Source organism: Oncorhynchus gorbuscha, linkage group LG24, assembly GCF_021184085.1.
Source record: "Oncorhynchus gorbuscha isolate QuinsamMale2020 ecotype Even-year linkage group LG24, OgorEven_v1.0, whole genome shotgun sequence".
Taxonomy (NCBI): domain Eukaryota; kingdom Metazoa; phylum Chordata; class Actinopteri; order Salmoniformes; family Salmonidae; genus Oncorhynchus; species Oncorhynchus gorbuscha.
In genome coordinates, this window is record NC_060196.1 from 58,241,274 (window position 1) to 58,259,901 (window position 18,628).

At 47.6% G+C, this 18,628-nt stretch overlaps 1 protein-coding gene across 1 annotated transcript in view; it reads left to right on the top strand.

Moving 5' to 3' along the window:
- The window catches only part of sh3bp5lb (SH3-binding domain protein 5-like, b), an 18,171-nt gene extending 1,038 nt beyond the window's left edge, over positions 1-17,133 (top strand). The window contains exons 2-6 of the mRNA XM_046327485.1: positions 97-159; positions 1,011-1,139; positions 9,626-9,787; positions 13,992-14,165; positions 14,637-17,133. Coding sequence (XP_046183441.1) covers positions 97-159; positions 1,011-1,139; positions 9,626-9,787; positions 13,992-14,165; positions 14,637-15,272 — 1,164 coding nt within the window. The 3' untranslated portion in view covers positions 15,273-17,133. The remainder of the gene's footprint in view (positions 1-96; positions 160-1,010; positions 1,140-9,625; positions 9,788-13,991; positions 14,166-14,636) is intronic.
- Positions 17,134-18,628: the final 1,495 nt, after the last annotated feature.

Here is an 18,628-nt window from a genome sequence, read left to right on the forward strand (position 1 = left end):
CTTATTGTGATGAAAGCCAGTCCCAATACTAAATATTTACCATTTTTTTCCTTCTCTCTCTCTCTCTGCTCTCTTGCTCTCTCTGCTCTCTCCCAGGAGGAGCTAGAGCACCTCAATCAGGCCAGTGATGAAATCAACAAGCTGGAACTGAAACTGGATGTGAGTGAGCTTTTTGTCAGCGAGCCTCATAACCCAGAATCAAATCTAACATGCCTGGGGAGTCTTTTTGTCCCAGAACAGACTATCAGCCACACAACCCAACACGGTATGGTGTCTGTATGACTGATAGTCAGTTTCTAAATCATTAAAAACACCTGCTCTTTCCATGACCGACTGACCAGGTGACTCCAGCTGAAAGCTATGATCCCTTATTGATGTTATCGACACTTCAATCGGTGTAGATAAAGGGAAGGAGAAAGGTTAAAGAAGGATTTCTAAGCCTTGAGACATGGGTTGTGTTTTGTTGCCATTCAGAAGGCCACACATACAAGAACTGCAATGTTGCTGGGTTTTTCCACGCTCAACAGTTTCCCATTGTATATCAAGAATGGTCCACCACCCAAAGGACATCCAGCCAACTTGACACAACGGTGGGGAGCGTTGGAGTCAACATGGGCCAGCACGCTTTCGACATGCCCCAACAGGGAAAAGGGAAGGTGTTCCTAATGTTTGGTATACCCAGTGTATGCTAGTGCTATAGCCTACTCACTCTTTCTCTTGGTGTTGACATAGATAATGTCATGTGATTTCAGGTCTCACTAAGCCGCAAGGTCCTCGTCAACACACACTAAATTCACTGCACACAGTAATGTAAAGGTTTACCTTTCCACATGTTGTTATTGAGCAGAGGTCAGAGAAGCAGTGTGAAGGAGATTACTTACTTCCCTTGCCTTAAGGTCTATTGTGAAGACCTCTTGAGGATGTTATTGGAGTGATATAATTTGATGGTAGCCTATCAATTACAGTACTGAGCTATGAGGTTAACTGGGGAATGTCTCTCTCCCCTTCAGGATGCTAGGTCCAGCTACAGGAGGATCCTCACTGACTCAGCCAGGAAGCTCAATGCTCAGGGCTCCCAGCTAGGGACCTGCATTGAGAAGGCCAGGCCCTACTACGAAGCTCGCAGACTAGCCAAAGAGGTTGGTGTTTGTGTGGGGGTTGTGTGTCGGACTGGATGTGTGTTTTGATGTTTTGGGTGCTCATCGAAAAGTTTTTAATATTATCTCTGGTGTGGCAAAATAGCCATTTAGTTACCCAGCCTCTGTCAACCTACAGTGCCTTCGGGAAAGTATTCAGATCCCTTGACTTCAATCTACACACAGTACCACATAATGACAAAGCAAAAACAGTTTTTTGGAAAAATGGTGCCGAAAGAACATGGCTGACATTTTACATTCTCCTAACCAATTGTGCTATTTTATGTTTTTTGCGTTTTGTGTAATTTTATTTTTTCGCTTATTGTGTACGTAATGTTGCTGCTACCGTCTCTTATGACCAAAAATAACTTCTGGACTTCAGATAAGCTATTACTGGGCCTCCCAGGTGACGCAGTGGTCTAGGGCACGGCATTGCAGTGCTAGCTGTGCCACCAGAGACTCTGGGTTCTCGCCCAGGCTCCTTCGCAGCTGGGCCTTGACCTGGAGGTCCGTTGGGTGACGCACAATTGGCCCAGCGTTGTCCGGGTTAGGGAGGGCTTGGCCGGTAGGGATATCCTTGTCTCATCGCGCACTAGCGACTCCTGTGGCGGGCCGGTAGCAGTGCGCGCTAACCAAGGTTGCCAGGAGCACGGTGTTTCCTCCGACACATTGGTGCGGCTGGCTTCTGGGTTGGAGGCGCGCTGTGTTAAAGAAGCAGTGCGGCCTGGTTGGGTTATGTTTCGGAGGACGCATGGCTTTCAACCTTTGTCTCTCCTGAGCCCGTACAGGAGTTGTAGCGATGAGACAAGATAGTAACTACTAACTACTGTGGTCCTTCTGTAGCTCAGTTGGTAGAGCATGGCGCTTGTAACGCCAGGGTAGTGGGTTCGATCCCTGGGACCACCCATACGTAGAATGTATGCACACATGACTGTAAGTCGCTTTGGATAAAAGCGTCTGCTAAATGGCATATATTATTATTATTAACAGTTGGATACCACGAAAAAGGGGTAAAATTTAAAAGAAATAAGAAAAGTGATTACTCACCACGCACTGGAATATATTTTTCTCCCTTTAACGAGTCTGACAAGAAGGATATCCTGCTTTCTTTCACTGGAACAGGCCCAGATCCTTTTGCGTGAAGAAAAGGGGACGCAGAGCGGGGATCCTTCTGAGAATCCGTAGGTGAGTGAGTAAACTCCCAGTGCCTTCCATTCTTGCTAACGTGCAATCATTGGAAAATGAAATTGATTACCTACTATGGAGATGATCCTACCAACGGGACATTAAAAACTGTAACATCTTATGTTTCACAGAGAAGTGGCTGAACGAAAATACGGACAATGTAGAGCTAGCGGGATTTTCCGTGCGCCGGCAGAACAGAGACGCTACCTCTGGGAAGATGATGAGTGGGGGTGTGTGTCTTTTTGTCAATAACAGCTGGTGCGCGATGTCTAATATTTAAAAAAGTCTCGGTATTGCTCGCCTGAGGTAGAGTACCATATGATAAGCTGCAGACCACACTATCTACCAAGAGAGTCCTCATTTGTATTATTCGTAGCAGTCTATTTACCACCTCAAAACGATGCTGGCACTAAGACCGCTCTCAACAAACTCTATAAGGCCATAAGCAAAGAAGAAAATGCTCACTCAGAAGCGGCGCTCCTAGTGGCCGGGGACTTTAATGCAGGGAAACTTAAATCAGTTTTGCCAAATTTTTACCAGCATGTCACATATCCAACCAGGGGGGGAGGAAATCCTAGACCACTTTTACTCCAGACACAGAGATGCTCCGCCCTCTATTTGGCACATCTGACAAATTTTATCCTCCTGATTCCTGCTTACAAGCAAAAACTAAAGCAGGAAGTAACAGTGACTCGCTCAATACGGAAGTGGTCAGATGATGTGGATGCTACGCTGTAGTACTGTTTTGCTTGCACAGACTGGAATATGTTCCGGGATTCATCCAATGGCATTGAGGAGTACACCACCTCAGTCATCGGCTTCATCAATAAGTGCATCGATGACGTCGCCCCCACAGTGACTGTACATACATATCCCAACCAGAAGCCATGGATTATAGGCAACATCCGCATCGAGTTAAAGGCTAGAGCTGCCAATTTCAAGGAGCGGGAGACTAATGCGGACGCTTATAAGAAATCCCGCTATGCCCTCAGACAAACCATCAAACAGGCAAAGCGTCAAACACAGGATTAAGATTGAATCCTACTACACCGGTTCTGATGCTCGTCGGATGTGGCAGGGCTTGAAAACTATTACGGACTACAAAGGGAAACCCAGATGCGAGCTGCCCAGTGACGCGAGCCTACCAGATGAACTAAATGCCTTTTATGCTCGCTTCAAGGCAAGCAACACTGAAGCATGCATGAGAGCACCAGCTGTTCTGTGTGATAACGCTCTCGGTTGCCGATGTGAACAAAACCTTTAAACAGGTCAACATTCACAAAGCCTGCTGGGCCAGACGGATTACCAGGACGTGTACTCAAAGCACGGACCAACTGTCAAGTGTCTTCACTGTGTTTCACGGGAAAGTCTAAACTTGTTGTATTCGGCGCATGTGGAAAATAAAGTTCGATTTGCAGAAATGTTTGCTAATTTATTACAAATAAACTTAAATATTACATTTACATAAATATTCAGACGTTTTACTCAGTACTTTGAAGCACCTTTGGCAGTGATTACAGCCTCTAGTCTTCTTGGGTATGACGCTACAAGCTTGGCACACCTGTGTTTGGGGAGTTTCTCCCACTCTTCCCTGCAGTTCCCCTCAAGCTCTGTCAGGTTGGATGGGGAGCGTTGCTGCACAGATATTTTTAGGTCTCCAGCGATGTTCGATCAGAACCTGCTCCAGAGCGCTCAGGACTTCATCAACGATCTCTCTGTACTTTGCTCCTTTCATCTTTCCCTCAATCCTGACTAGTCTCCTAGGCCCAGCTGCTGAAAAACATCCCCACAGCATGACGCTAACACCACCATGCTTCACCGTAGGGAGCCTGCCAGATTCCCTCCAGATGTGACGCTTGGTATTCAGGCCAAAGAGTTCAATCTTGGTTTCATTAGACCAGAGAATCTTGTTCTCATAGTCTGAGAGTCTTTAGGTGCCTTCTGGGAAATTCCAAGCGAGCAAACTTCAAGTGTGCCTTTTACTGAGGAGTGGTTGCCGTCTGGCCACTCTACCGTAAAGACCTAATTGGTGGAGTGCCACAGAGATGGGAGAACCCTCCAGAAGGACATCCATCTCCAGAGGAACTCTGGAGCTCTGTCAGAGCGACCATCATATTCTTGGTCACCTCCCTGACCAAGGCTCTTCTCCCCCGATTGCTCAGTTTCGCTGGGCGTCCAGCTCTAGGAAGAGTCTTGGTGGTTCCAAACGTCTTCCCTTTAAGAATGATGGAGGCCACTGTGTTCTTGGGGACCTTCAATGCTGCAGACATTTTTTGGTACCCTTCCCCACATCTGTGCTTCGACAAAATCCTGTCTTGGAGCTCTACGGACAATTCCTTCAACCTTATGGCTTGGTTTTCGCTCTGACGTGCACTGTCAACTGAGGGACCTTATATTGACAGGTGTATACCTTTCCAAAATCATGTCCAATCAATTGAATTAACCACAGGTGAACTCAAATGTAGAAACATCCCAAGGATGATCAATGGAAACAGAATGCACCTGAGCTCAATTTCAAGTCTCATATCAAAGGGTTTGAATAGTTGTGTAAATACGGTATTTCTGTTTTTAATACATTTTCTAAAATTTTCAAAAAACTGTTTTCGCTTTGTCATGATGGGATATTTTGTGTGTGTGTGTGTGTGTATATTGCTGAGGACTTTTTAAAAAGGTATTTAATCCATTTTAGAATAAGTGTGTAACATAACAAAATGCCAAAGGGTTTGAATACGATCCGAAGGCACTGTATATTTGCATAACTTAATCCACACACATGAATGTGTAAAAAAACAACAACATTTAATTAAGAGTCTTATATGAATTTAACCTTCCAAGTTGTTGTAATAGACGTAGTACATGAAGCCGCCTAATGAGTCATCCTTATTGATTACATAAAACAATTTAACCTTTGGAAGGTGAACTTTTCACCCCAGTCTGAGGTCCCTTGGTGAAACGGGGCACGAGTGCCAGTCCATGTTTAATCAGTGTTGCGAAGGCTATTTCCAAACTGTAATTAGAACTAATGGAAATATTTTGTGTAACCCTCAGGGATCTAATTGAAACCAATTAAGTAAATCATGGATTGGAAATGTGATCTGGTTAGCAGCAACCAACCTCACGGCCAATGCAGCAGAGGAAAGGAGAAGACACTGGGATCAGCATTTCTTCTAGACATTTAGCTTTGTCTGTGTCTGTCTATGTCTATGTCTGTGTCTATGTCTGTCTATGTCTGTGTCTGTGTCTATGTCTGTGTCTATGTCTGTGTCTATGTCTGTGTCTGTGTCTGTGTCTGTGTCTGTGTCTGTGTCTGTGTCTGTGTCTGTGTCTGTGTCTGTGTCTGTCTATGTCTGTGTCTGTGTCTGTGTCTGTGTCTGTCTGTGTCTGTCTATGTCTGTGTCTGTCTATGTCTGTGTCTGTGTCTGTCTGTGTCTGTCTATGTCTGTGTCTATGTCTGTGTCTATGTCTGTGTCTGTGTCTATGTCTGTGTCTATGTCTGTCTATGTCTGTCTGTCTGTCTCTATGTCTGTCTCTATGTCTGTCTCTACGTCTATGTCTGTCTCTGTCTGTCTCTATGTCTCTGTCTGTCTCTATGTCTCTGTCTGTCTCTATGTCTCTGTCTGTCTCTATGTCTATGTCTGTCTCTATGTCTGTCTCTATGTCTGTCTCTATGTCTGTCTCTATGTCTGTCTCTATGTCTGTCTCTATGTCTCTGTCTGTCTCTATGTCTCTGTCTGTCTCTATGTCTATGTCTATGTCTGTCTCTATGTCTGTCTGTCTGTCTGTCTGTCTGTCTGTCTGTCTGTCTGTCTGTCTGTCTGTCTGTCTGTCTGTCTGTCTGTCTGTCTGTCTGTCTGTCTGTCTGTCTGTCTGTCTGTCTGTCTGTCTGTCTGTCTGTCTGTCTGTCTGTCTGTCTGTCTGTCTGTCTGTCTGTCTGTCTGTCTGTCTGTCTGTCTGTCTGTCTGTCTGTCTGTCTGTCTGTCTGTCTGTCTGTCTGTCTGTCTGTCTGTCTGTCTGTCACCGTGTGACCAATGTTAGGAAAATCTACATTTGCCTTTTTGGAAAGTATTCACACCTGTTGACTTATTCCACATTTTGTTGTGTTACAGCTTCATTTTAAAATGGATTATATTGAGATGTATTTTCACTGGTTTATACACCAACCCCATAATGTCAACGTGGAATTACAGGGCCTTCAGAATGTATTCACTTCTCTTGACTTATTCCACATTTTCTTGTGTTACAGCCTGAATTTATAATTAATATAATAGTTGTGTTTATCTATTTTGAATTCAGGCTATATCTTTTTTTTTTTTCCTCATGCTCAAATACCCCATAATGACAAAGTGAAAACATGTTTTTTTTATTTTTTAAATTTAGCAAAATGTGTTACATGAAATACTTAATTTACACAAGTATTCACAGCCCTGAGTCAATACTTTGTAGAAGCACCTTTGTTGGTGATTACAGCTGTGAAGGTTTCTGGGTAAGTTTCTAAGAGCTTTCCACACCTGGATTATGTAACATTTTACCATTATTCTTTTCAGAATTCTTCCAGCTCTGTCAAATTGGTCGTTGATCGTTGCTAGACAACCATTTTCAGGTCTTGCCATAGATTTTAGTAGATTTAAGTCAAAACTGTTAACTCGGCCACTCAGGAACATTCACTGTCTTCTTGGTAAGCAACTCCAGTGTAGATTTGGCCTTGTGTTTTAGGTTATTGTCCTGCTGAAAGGTGAATTAATCTCCCAGTGTCTGGTGGACAGCAGACTGAACCAGGTTTTCCTGAAGGATTTTGCCTGTGCAGCCATCACAGCCATCACAGCCATCACAGTCATCACAGCCATCACAGCCAACACAGCCAACACAGCCATCACAGCCAACACAGCCATCACAGCCATCACAGCCATCACAGCCAACACAGCCATCACAGCCAACTGTTTTAAAAGTCACTATTGTCCTCATGGTGAAATCCCTGAGCGGTTTCCTTCCTCTCCGGCAACTGAGTTAGGAAGGACTCCTGTATCTTTGTGACTGGGTGTATTGATATTTCATCCAAAATGTCATTAATAACTTCACCGCTCAAAAGGGAAATTCAGCGTCTGCTTTTTAATTTAATCTACCAATAGGTGCCCTTCTTTGCGAGGCATTGAAAAAAAACTCCCTGGTCTTTGTGGTTGAATGTGTTTTTTGAAATTCACTTCTCGACTGAAGGACCTTACAATTATCTGTATGTGCGGGGTACAGAGTTTGAGGTACTCATTCAAAAATCATGTTAAACGCTATTGTACACAGCGTGAGTCCATGCAAATTTATGTGACTTGTTAAACACATTTTTCGTCCTCCAACCTATTTCTGTTTGCCATAACAAAGGGGCTGAATACTTCTTAACTCAAGAGATTGCAGCTTTTCATTTTTCAATCCATTTTGAATTCAGGCTGTAACACAACAAAATGTGGAATAAGTCAAGGGGGGTGCGAATTCTTTCTGAAGGCCCTGTAGAGGAGAAAAGTATAAATAATCAGATTTAGATGTAACTACGTCGACGTCTATTCAGGAGACAACCAAGCACTGTTTTGTTGTTGTGTGATTTAAAAAATGTTTTATTTTTATTTATTTATTATTCTGTCCTCAAAACAGTTGCTTGGTTCGACCTGGCACACGTCTGACTGCTATTGAGCGAGACAGACAGTCAAGGGAACCGTGTCACAAAAAATATTATAACTGGTGTTGAAGAGTGAAGCAGTCATCAATCTTTGCCTGACGACCCTAAACTATGGGCAACCTTGTGCGTCTATCCGGCCCCCCGCCCCCTCCTGCTGATGCGGCCTCTCTCCGGCTCCTCTCCCTCCTGGGATTCTGAGTCACCTTGTGCGTGTTCCAAATTGCACCCTTTTCCCTTTATACTGCACTATTTTTGACCAGGGCCCTAAGGGAAGTAGTGCACTATATATAGGGAATAGTGTGCCACTTGGGACCTACACCTCGTCTCGAAGTGCCCCTCTCTTTCTCCCTAAACCAACATGGACAAATGTTCCCCCTCTCTGGCTTTGACATAATTTACCAACTAGCATGACTAGAATACGATGAGGATCAGCTATTTTCATGGTTCACCTCTCTATGATTTGTGGCTGTTGCTGCCGTCTTCTTGTTTTATAGCTGGTGATGGGGGACTCTTCCTGTTTTATAGGTGGTGATGGGGGGACTTCCTGTTTTATAGCTGGTGATGGGGGGACTTCCTGTTTTATAGCTGGTGATGTGGGGACTTCCTGTTTTATAGCTGGTGATGGGGAGACTTCCTGTTTTATAGCTGGTGATGGGGAGACTTCCTGTTTTATAGCTGGTGATGGGGGACTTCCTGTTTTATAGCTGGTGACGGGGGGACTTCCTGTTTTATAGCTGGTGACGGGGGACTTCCTGTTTTATAGCTGGTGATGGGGGACTTCCTGTTTTATAGCTGGTGATGGGGGACTTCCTGTTTTATAGCTGGTGATGGGGGACTTCCTGTTTTATAGCTGGTGATGGGGGACTTCCTGTTTTATAGCTGGTGATGGGGGACTTCCTGTTTTATAGCTGGTGATGGGGGACTTCCTGTTTTATAGCTGGGGATGGGGGGGACTTCCTGTTTTATAGCTGGGGATGGGGGACTTCCTGTTTTATAGCTGGGGATGGGGGACTTCCTGTTTTATAGCTGGGGATGGGGGACTTCCTGTTTTATAGCTGGGGATGGGGGGACTTCCTGTTTTATAGCTGGGGATGGGGAGACTTCCTGTTTTATAGCTGGGGATGGGGGACTTCCTGTTTTATAGCTGGGGATGGGGAGACTTCCTGTTTTATAGCTGGGGATGGGGAGACTTCCTGTTTTATAGCTGGTGATGGGGAGACTTCCTGTTTACCAGGCACCACCAACATCATTCTCCTGATTTTAGAGGCTAATCCTAACTTCCCTTTAAATCAGATTTTCATTTAGTCATGGATTGATGTCAATCGGAATTACATTTGAACTTTACTGTAAGTAAGGATTCGCCCCTTAGTAATTGGTTTGTCGTCTGGTTGGTTGTGGTGTGTCTGTTACTGAACTATGATTGATTGTGGTGTCTCTCTTACTATGATTCATTGTAGTGTCCTTAGCTGAACTATGATTGATTGTGGTGTCTCTCTTACTATGATTCATTGTAGTGTCCTTAGCTGAACTATGATTGGTTGTGGTGTCTCTCTTACTATGATTCATTGTAGTGTCCTTAGCTGAACTATGATTGGTTGTGTGGTGTTCTTTACTGAACTATGATTGGTTGTTGTTTCCATAGGCCCAGCAGGAGACTCAGAAGGCAGCGTTGCGGTACGAGAGAGCCGTCTCCATGCATACGGCTGCCAGAGAGATGGTGTACGTGGCAGAGCAGGGGCTCCTGGCAGACAGGAACACTCTGGACCCCACCTGGCAGGAGATGCTCAACCACGCCACCTCCAAGGTACAGAGAGAGAGGGGGGGACCTCCAAGGTACAGGGAAAGAGGAGGGGGCCTCCAAGGTACAGGGGAGAGGAGGGGGCCTCCAAGGTACAGGGAGAGCGAGAGAGAGGAGGGGGACCTCCAAGGTACAGACAGAGCGAGAGAGAGGAGGGGGACCTCCAAGGTACATGGAGAGAGGAGGGGGATCTCCAAGGTACATGGAGAGAGGAGGGGGACCTCAAGGTACAGAGAGAGAGGGGGGACCTCCAGAGGTACAAGGTACAGAGAGAGGAGGGGGACCTCCAAGGTACAGAGAGAGAGGAGGGGGACCTCAAGGTACAGAGAGAGAGAGAGGAGGGGGACCTCCAAGGTACAGGGAGAGAGGGAGGGGGACCTCCCAAGGTACAGGGAGAGGAGGGGGACCTCCCAAGGTACAGGGAGAGGGGGAGAGGAGGGGGGACCTCCAAGGCACAGGAGAGAGGAGGGGGACCTCCAAGGCACAGAGAGTAGGGGGGGACCTCCAAGGCACAGAGAGAGAGGAGGGGGACCTCCAAGGCACAGGGGGGACCTCCAAGGTACAGGGAGAGGGAGGGGGACCTCCCAAGGTTACAGGGAGAGAGGAGGGGGGGACCTCCCAAGGTACAGAGGAGAGAGAGAGGGGGGGACCTCCCAAGGCACAGGGAGAGAGGAGGGGGACCTCCCAAGGCACAGGGAGAGGAGGGGGACCTCCAAGGGAGGGAGGAGGGGGACCTCCAAGGTACAGGAGAGAGGAGGGGGACCTCAAGGTACAGAGAGAGAGGAGGGGGACCTCCAAGGTACAGAGAGAGGAGGGGGACCTCCAAGGTACAGAGAGAGGGGGACCTCCAAGGTACAGGGAGAGGGGGACCTCCAAGGTAGGGGGGGGGGACCTCCAAGGTACAGAGAGAGAGGAGGGGGACCTCCAAGGTACAGGGAGAGAGGAGGGGGACCTCCAAGGTACAGAGAGAGAGGAGGGGGACCTCCAAGGTACAGAGAGAGAGGAGGGGGACCTCCAAGGTACAGGGAGAGAGGAGGGGGACCTCCAAGGTACAGAGAGAGAGAGTGGACCTCCAAGGTACAGAGAGGGGACCTCCAAGGTACAGGGAGAGAGGAGGGGGACCTCCAAGGTACAGAGAGAGAGGAGGGGGACCTCCAAGGTACAGAGAGAGCGAGTGAGAAGAGGGGGACCTCCAAGGTACAGGGAGAGAGGAGGGGGACCTCCAAGGTACAGAGAGAGAGGAGGGGACCTCCAAGGTACAGAGAGAGAGGAGGGGGACCTCCAAGGTACAGAGAGAGAGGAGGGGGACCTCCAAGGCACAGGTAAGGTACAGGAGAGAGGAGGGGACCTCCAAGGTACAGAGAGAGAGAATGAGAAGAGGGGGGGACCTCCAAGGTACAGAGGAGAGGGAGGGGGACCTCCAAGGTACAGAGAGAGAGGAGGGGGACCTCCAAGGTACAGAGAGAGGAGAGTGAGAAGGGGGGACCTCCAAGGTACAGAGAGAGCGAGTGAGAAGAGGGGGGGGACCTCCAAGGCACAGAGAGAGAGGAGGGGGGGACCTCCAAGGCACAGAGAGAGAGGAGGGGGACCTCCAAGGTACAGAGAGAGAGGAGGGGGACCTCCAAGGTACAGAGAGAGAGGAGGGGGACCTCCAAGGCACAGAGAGAGAGGAGGGGGACCTCCAAGGCACAGAGAGAGAGGAGGAGGGGGACCTCCAAGGTACAGAGAGAGGAGGGGGACCTCCAAGGTACAGAGAGAGAGGAGGGGGACCTCCAAGGCACAGAGAGAGAGGAGGGGGACCTCCAAGGCACAGAGAGAGAGGAGGGGGACCTCCAAGGCACAGAGAGAGGAGGGGGACCTCCAAGGCAGGGGGACCTCCCAGAGGTAAGGTACAGAGAGAGAGGAGGGGGACCTCAAGGTACAGAGAGAGGGAGGGGGACCTCCAAGGTACAGAGAGAGAGGAGGGGGACCTCCAAGGTACAGAGAGAGGAGGGGACCTCCAAGGTACAGAGAGAGAGAGGAGGGGGACCTCCAAGGTACAGAGAGAGAGAGGAGGGGGACCTCCAAGGTACAGAGAGAGAGGAGGGGACCTCCAAGGTACAGAGAGAGAGAGGAGGGGGACCTCCAAGGCACAGAGAGAGGGGGGGGACCTCCAAGGTACAGGGAGAGAGGAGGGGGACCTCCAAGGCACAGGGAGAGGACAGGTCGTAGCTGTGGCAGACCAGGAGTGCTGATCTCCGAAGTGCTTTGTGAATACAGGACCAGGGTTATTCACCTCTGGTTCTGGTGGGAGAAAACAACACTTCTGGTTTCATTTTCTCCTTCTAATCAGCGACTGATTCAGACGTGGTATGGCAGGTGAGGGGTTAACTACCAGGTAGAAAGAAAAACACATTAGTACTTCAACCCAAAGTCCAGGAGTTTTTTTGTACTAGACAGTGAAAACTTGTGGCTAATAGTGCTGAGAGATTAGTGCTTTTTGAAGTCCGTCTGTTTGATTATTATTATTAAATATCAAGGTTTTCAATTTCAGTTTCGACAACAACAAAAAAAATCAACAAATGTATTATGAAAAATATGACATTAAAATTATTAGATTTTTTTAAATGGAAATTCCAAAGGCCAAAATAGTGGACATTCAATTGCCAAAACGTTGAAAATATTCCCTTGTCTCTGTCAGGTCCACGTGGGGTAGACCTTATTATTTTTAATGTCATACTTGACTCTGCTCAGCCAGCCAGACAGTGTTATCTCTGTGTTCCACACACTGTACTGTATTTAATCATCTTATTTAGCTAGCCTGTCTAACGATGCTACAGAGCTGTCTGACCAAATCATTTCACTACTTCTTCAAAGTAGATGAGGTATACTTTCACCAACTGTCTCTATCCCTCTCTCTCATCTTTGTGTTGTTTACAGTCCTCTCTCATACAGTCTGTGTTTACAGTCCTCTCTCGTACAGTCTGTTTACAGTCCTCTCTCGTACAGTCTATGTTTACAGTCCTCTCTCGTACAGTCTGTGTTTACAGTCCTCTCTCATACAGTCTGTGTTTACAGTCCTCTCTCATACAGTCTGTGTTTACAGTCCTCTCTCGTACAGTCTGTGTTTACAGTCCTCTCTCGTACAGTCTGTGTTTACAGTCCTCTCTCGTACAGTCTGTTTACAGTCCTCTCTCGTACAGTCTGTGTTTACAGTCCTCTCTCGTACAGTCTGTGTTTACAGTCCTCTCTCGTACAGTCTGTGTTTACAGTCCTCTCTCGTACAGTCTGTGTTTACAGTCCTCTCTCGTACAGTCTGTGTTTACAGTCCTCTCTCATACAGTCTGTGTTTACAGTCCTCTCTCGTACAGTCTGTGTTTACAGTCCTCTCTCGTACAGTCTGTGTTTACAGTCCTCTCTCGTACAGTCTGTGTTTACAGTCCTCTCTCGTATAGTCTGTGTTTACAGTCCTCTCTCGTACAGTCTATGTTTACAGTCCTCTCTCGTACAGTCTGTGTTTACAGTCCTCTCTCGCTCTCGTGTCTGGGCATAGTGACAGACTCTCTGTTTACAGTCTCCCAGCATCTCTCTGTTTACAGTCTGTGTGCATAGTGGGGACAGACACTCTGTTTACTATGTCTCCCAGCATGGTGGGGACGGACACTCTCTGTTTACTATGTCTCCCAGCATGGTGGGGACGGACTCCCAGCATGGTGGGGACTCTCTGTTTACTATGTCTCCCAGCATGGTGGGGACGGACACTCTCTGTTTACTATGTCTCCCAGCATGGTGGGGACGGACACTCTCTGTTTACTATGTCTCCCAGCATGGTGGGGACGGACACTCTCTGTTTACTATGTCTCCCAGCATGGTGGGGACGGACACTCTCTGTTTACTATGTCTCCCAGCATGGTGGGGACGGACACTCTCTGTTTACTATGTCTCCCAGCATGGTGGGGACGGACACTCTCTGTTTACTATGTCTCCCAGCATGGTGCAGGGGGACGGACACTCTCTGTTTACTATGTCTCCCAGCATGGTGTCTCCCAGCATGGTGCAGGGGGACGGACACTCTCTGTTTACTATGTCTCCCAGCATGGTGCAGGGGGACGGACACTCTCTGTTTACTAGTGTGTGTGTGTGTGTGTGTGTGTGTGTGTGTGTGTGTGTGTGTGTGTGTGTGTGTGTGTGTGTGTGTGTGTGTGTGTGTGTGTGTGTGTGTGTTCCCCAGGTTAACGAGGCAGAGGAGGAGCGGCTGCGGAGCGAGAGGGAGCATCAGCGGGTCACTCAGCTGTGCCAGGAGGCAGAACAACGTGTCCAGACCCTCCAGAAATCCCTCAAGAGGTTCATCATCAAGTCCAAACCTTATTTCGAGCTCAAGGCTCAGTTCAACCACCTACTAGAGGTGAGTAGCCTCTAGCCTCTCAGACAGAATGACCCATGGGGCAGAAGCTTATCTCTCTAAATGAGTTCACGATCGTACTCGCTGTAGGATAGTCAGTACATTCTATCTCTATCAATCTGCCAGTGTGATGTTACAGCAACACTTCAACTGCTTGCGTTGTGTTACTCTGAGTCCACTATAAAGCTGCGGTGTCCCTCATGGTTTGGTGCTACGACCATTCTCTTTCTGATCGGCCATGTTTTAAGCAACTCGTTAGTTTGAGAAGCTCCCGTTTTTAATATCAACGAAACCAGTGCATGAAGCAGACCGGCTCCGCGAGAGGCTCGCGCTGCTCAGCATTAAAAATAACACTGTTCTATTTTCAAGATTTCGACAAGCGGGCTCACCCTCGAACACTTACTTTAAAAAGAAATACAGTGAAACATTTTTGGGGTACAAATCCTGTTCCTTCAACTTCCTTTTTTTTGACAGGAGCACAAGGCAAAGGTGGTGCAGCTGGAAGAACGCGTTGCAAGAGTAAAAATGCGCTACTCCGTCGCCCTGCGCAACCTGGAGCAAATCAGCGAGCAGATCCATGCCCAGAGGGGGCGTGTCCGAGCCACCAGGGCCCGCCCCGTAGCCTGCGGTGGGCGGAGCTCCCCAGTGGGGGCGGAGGCTGAGGTCAAAGCTGCGGTCGGGGTTCAGGTTGGAGGAGCATGTGGCGGAGGAGGAGGGTTGGAGGAGAAGGACTGGGCTGATGGAGAGAAGACCAGGCAGTGGGTGGAGAGACACAGAGAGCAGGGCTGGGGTCACAGGGAGAGTGGGGAGGCAGGGTCAGACTCCATGTCTGTCATCAGCCTCCAGACCATCGCCTCGGACCTGGAGAAGTGCGACTCGGTGGGGCACCTGGGGGACCTGAGTGACGTGAGCAGCCTGATGGGAGAGGACTGGGAGAGGCACCGGTCCCTGATGGCTGAGAACAGAGATAGGAACCCAAGGGCAGAGGAGAGAGTTGTGAGGGAGGTGGACATCCCTGCTCCAAGGCAGGATAGATTGGAGGTGGTGAGGGGGGTGAGAGGGAGACAGGAGAGCTTTGTCAAGCAGCACCACAGAAGTGTGAGTTTGTGAGACCAGAATAGAAGGCACTGTGTGATGAATGATCAGATAAAGGAATGAAATCAAGAGAGAGCAAAGAATACAGACGGCCATTGTGGAAGTTCTGTTTGAGGGATTGAAATGTAGAACACGGACAATGGGTCCCAAATAGAACCCTATTCCCTACATAGTGCACTACTTTTGACCAGGGCCTATAGGGAATAGGTTGCAATTTGGCACGCAACCCTGCATCATTGTGACACTGCAGAGGGGAGTACCAGGCAAGTGGAGGGTGGCTGGTACATCATGCACACAGAGAGAGAAGAAGAAGAAGTGTCAGGCGATTCGCTAGGTCCTTGTGGGACTTGTAGTTCCTACACTCTAATCTGTCTATTGTTCAACACCAGTAAGATATCAGTGACCTGAGGTAAAGCTAGTCTTAACACAGTACTGTGTGTAAATACAGAGACATAATAGATAACATACTCATAACTTTACTTACAGTTTCACATGCAGCTGAACGTTTTTAGCAGCGAAGTTTATTTTATCAATGCTATTTCGATTTTGACATTAGTCCCTTTAAAAAGCCCTTTGTGCTTTTCTTTTCCAAATTGATTGAATTACCACAGAATTCGGTTTCCGCTCGTCCTTGGAATGAACCAAAGGTGTTGATACAAGCAATTACTGCTCTCTCTCTCTCTCCCTCTTGAGTAAAAATATATTTTAAAACATTTTAATTTAGTTATTAGACCTGTTTTGTGTTTTTACCCCAGTAGAATGTTCTGGAAATGTTCCCAGCACCTCGAGGGCCAACAACTCCCTCACACACCAGACTGAATGTCTCTGTCGCTCACATTGACCATTCTCTGACCTTTCACAATCCCTCAGACACCAGACTGAATGTCTCTGTCGCTCACATTGACCCTTCTCTGACCTTTCACAATCCCTCAGACACCAGACTGAATGTCTCTGTCACTCACATTGACCCTTCTCTGACCTTTCACAATCCCTGCTTTCTGTCGGGAAGGAAAAAAATGCGTCTGCTATCCTGATCAACAATGTGTGTCCAAAATGGGACCCTATTCCATACGTAGTGCACTACTTTTGACAAGGGCACATTTTGGGGTCTGGTCAAAAAATAGTGCACTATATAGGGAATAGGGTGACATTTAGGACTCATACAAGATGTTACACTGCATGGTGGGAAATGGTTCTAATTAACTCATTTTTAGTATTGCGTAAATCATAAAACTTTTTTTGTTGTTGTTGAGGAACATCAAAAATAAGATTTTTAATTTTACTCAAATGTATTTTAAGTGCTTTTGACCCGCCCTAATTTTATTTTTTTATTTTTTATTTTTTACATATTCTGAGAGTGTAATGCCCCTTTAATATCTTTGATGACATTTTTTGTAATCAATAAATTCCAATAACCATTCATTCTTTAATTTCTTAACTGTCTTCCTTTTTAATAGTGAGACCATTTTTAGTGAAGTTTTCATTGTTTTAGATTTAAATACTTTAACAGTGTTTTACCATAGTTAACATAGTTGACAAATGTACCTGCTTTTCACCTACTCTTAACGCCTCTAAATGACATTACATTACATTTAAGTCATTTAGCAGACGCTCTTATCCAGAGCGACTTACAAATTGGTGCATTCACCTTATGACATCCAGTGGAACAGTCACTTTACAATAGTGCATCTAAATTGTGTTGTTGTGCAACGCCTGGGTGTAGTAGATGGCTACGTTGTTTTTGTATCGGGGTTTTCACTTCCTGGGGTTATTTTTGAACCAGTTTCTTCTCTTGTTCATTTTGTACCTGTTGACGGGTACCTTACCTTGATTTTATTGATCTCACCAGACACGGACACTAAATCACTAGAGAGAGAGGGAGGGAGGGAGGGAGAGGGAGGGAGAGAGAGGGAGGGAGGGAGGGAGGTAGAGAGGAGGGTAGAGGGAGGGAGGTAGAGAGAGGGAGGGAGGTAGAGAGGGGAGGTGGAGGGAGGGAGGTGGAGGGAGGGAGGGAGGGAGAGAGGGAGGGAGGGAGGGGAGGGGGGGAGAGAGAGGGAGGGAGGTGGAGAGAGAGGGAGGGAGGGAGGGAGGTAGAGAGAGGGAGGTGGAGGGAGGGAGGTGGAGGGAGGGAGGGAGGGAGAGAGGGAGGGGGAGGGAGGGGGAGAGAGGGGAGGAGGGAGAGAGAGGGAGGGAGGGAGGTAGAGAGAGGGAGGGAGGGGGAGGTAGAGAGGAGGTAGAGGGAGGTAGAGAGGGGAGGTAGGGAGGGAGGTGGAGGGAGGGAGGAGGGAGGGAGGTAGAGAGGGAGGTGGAGGGAGGGAGGTGGAGGGAGGGAGGAGGGAGAGAGGGAGGGAGGGAGGGAGGGGGAGAGAGAGGGAGGGAGGTGGAGAGAGAGGGAGGGAGGGAGGGAGGGAGGGAGGGAGGGAGGGAGGGAGGGAGGGAGGGAGGGAGGGAGGGATGGAAGGAAGATATGGTATTTACATTTAATGTACTTTAATGTTTTGTTCATGTTAAATCAGTGCCATTGATTTGAATATTTTGACTGTTTTAAAGTGGATTTGCACGTGAATACTTGTGGAGTTTTGTTTTTCCCTTTTTATACTCCTTACCCCTTCGCCATCCATCATTCACCCTCGTTACCTGGCTGTTCCCTCTTAACCTGGTCAATATCACATCTGTCGTTCACCCTCGTTACCTGGCTGTTCCCTCGTCTTAACCTGGTCAATATCACATCCGTTGTTCACCCTCGTTACCTGGCTGTTCCCTCGTCTTAACCTGGTCAATATCACATCCGTCATTCACCCTCGTTACCTGGCTGTTCCCTCCTCTTAACCTGGTCAATATCACATCCGTTGTTCACCCTCGTTACCTGGCTGTTCCCTCGTCTTAACCTGGTCAATATCACATCCGTCATTCACCCTCGTTACCTGGCTGTTCCCTCGTCTTAACATGGTCAATATCACATCCGTTGTTCACCCTCGTTACCTGGCTGTTCCCTCCTCTTAACATGGTCAATATCACATCCGTTGTTCACCCTCGTTACCTGGCTGTTCCCTCGTCTTAACCTGGTCAATATCACATTTGCTGACTTGGGATCAGTGGTCAGTTTGTGGGTCACACCCAAATGGCACCCTATTCCCTATATAGTGCACTAGGGCCCATAGGACCCTGGTCTAAAGTAGTGCACTATATAGGGAATAGGGTTTGTGAAGTATTAGTGGAAGATCTTCTCATTTGCCTGCTCCACTTGACACTGTGTTTTAGTTGTTCATGTAAATGGATTTGCATCCCAAATACAGCAGTAGTATATTCCCTACATAGTGCACTACTTATGTGCCCTCGTCAAAAGAAGTGCACTAAATAGGGGAATATGA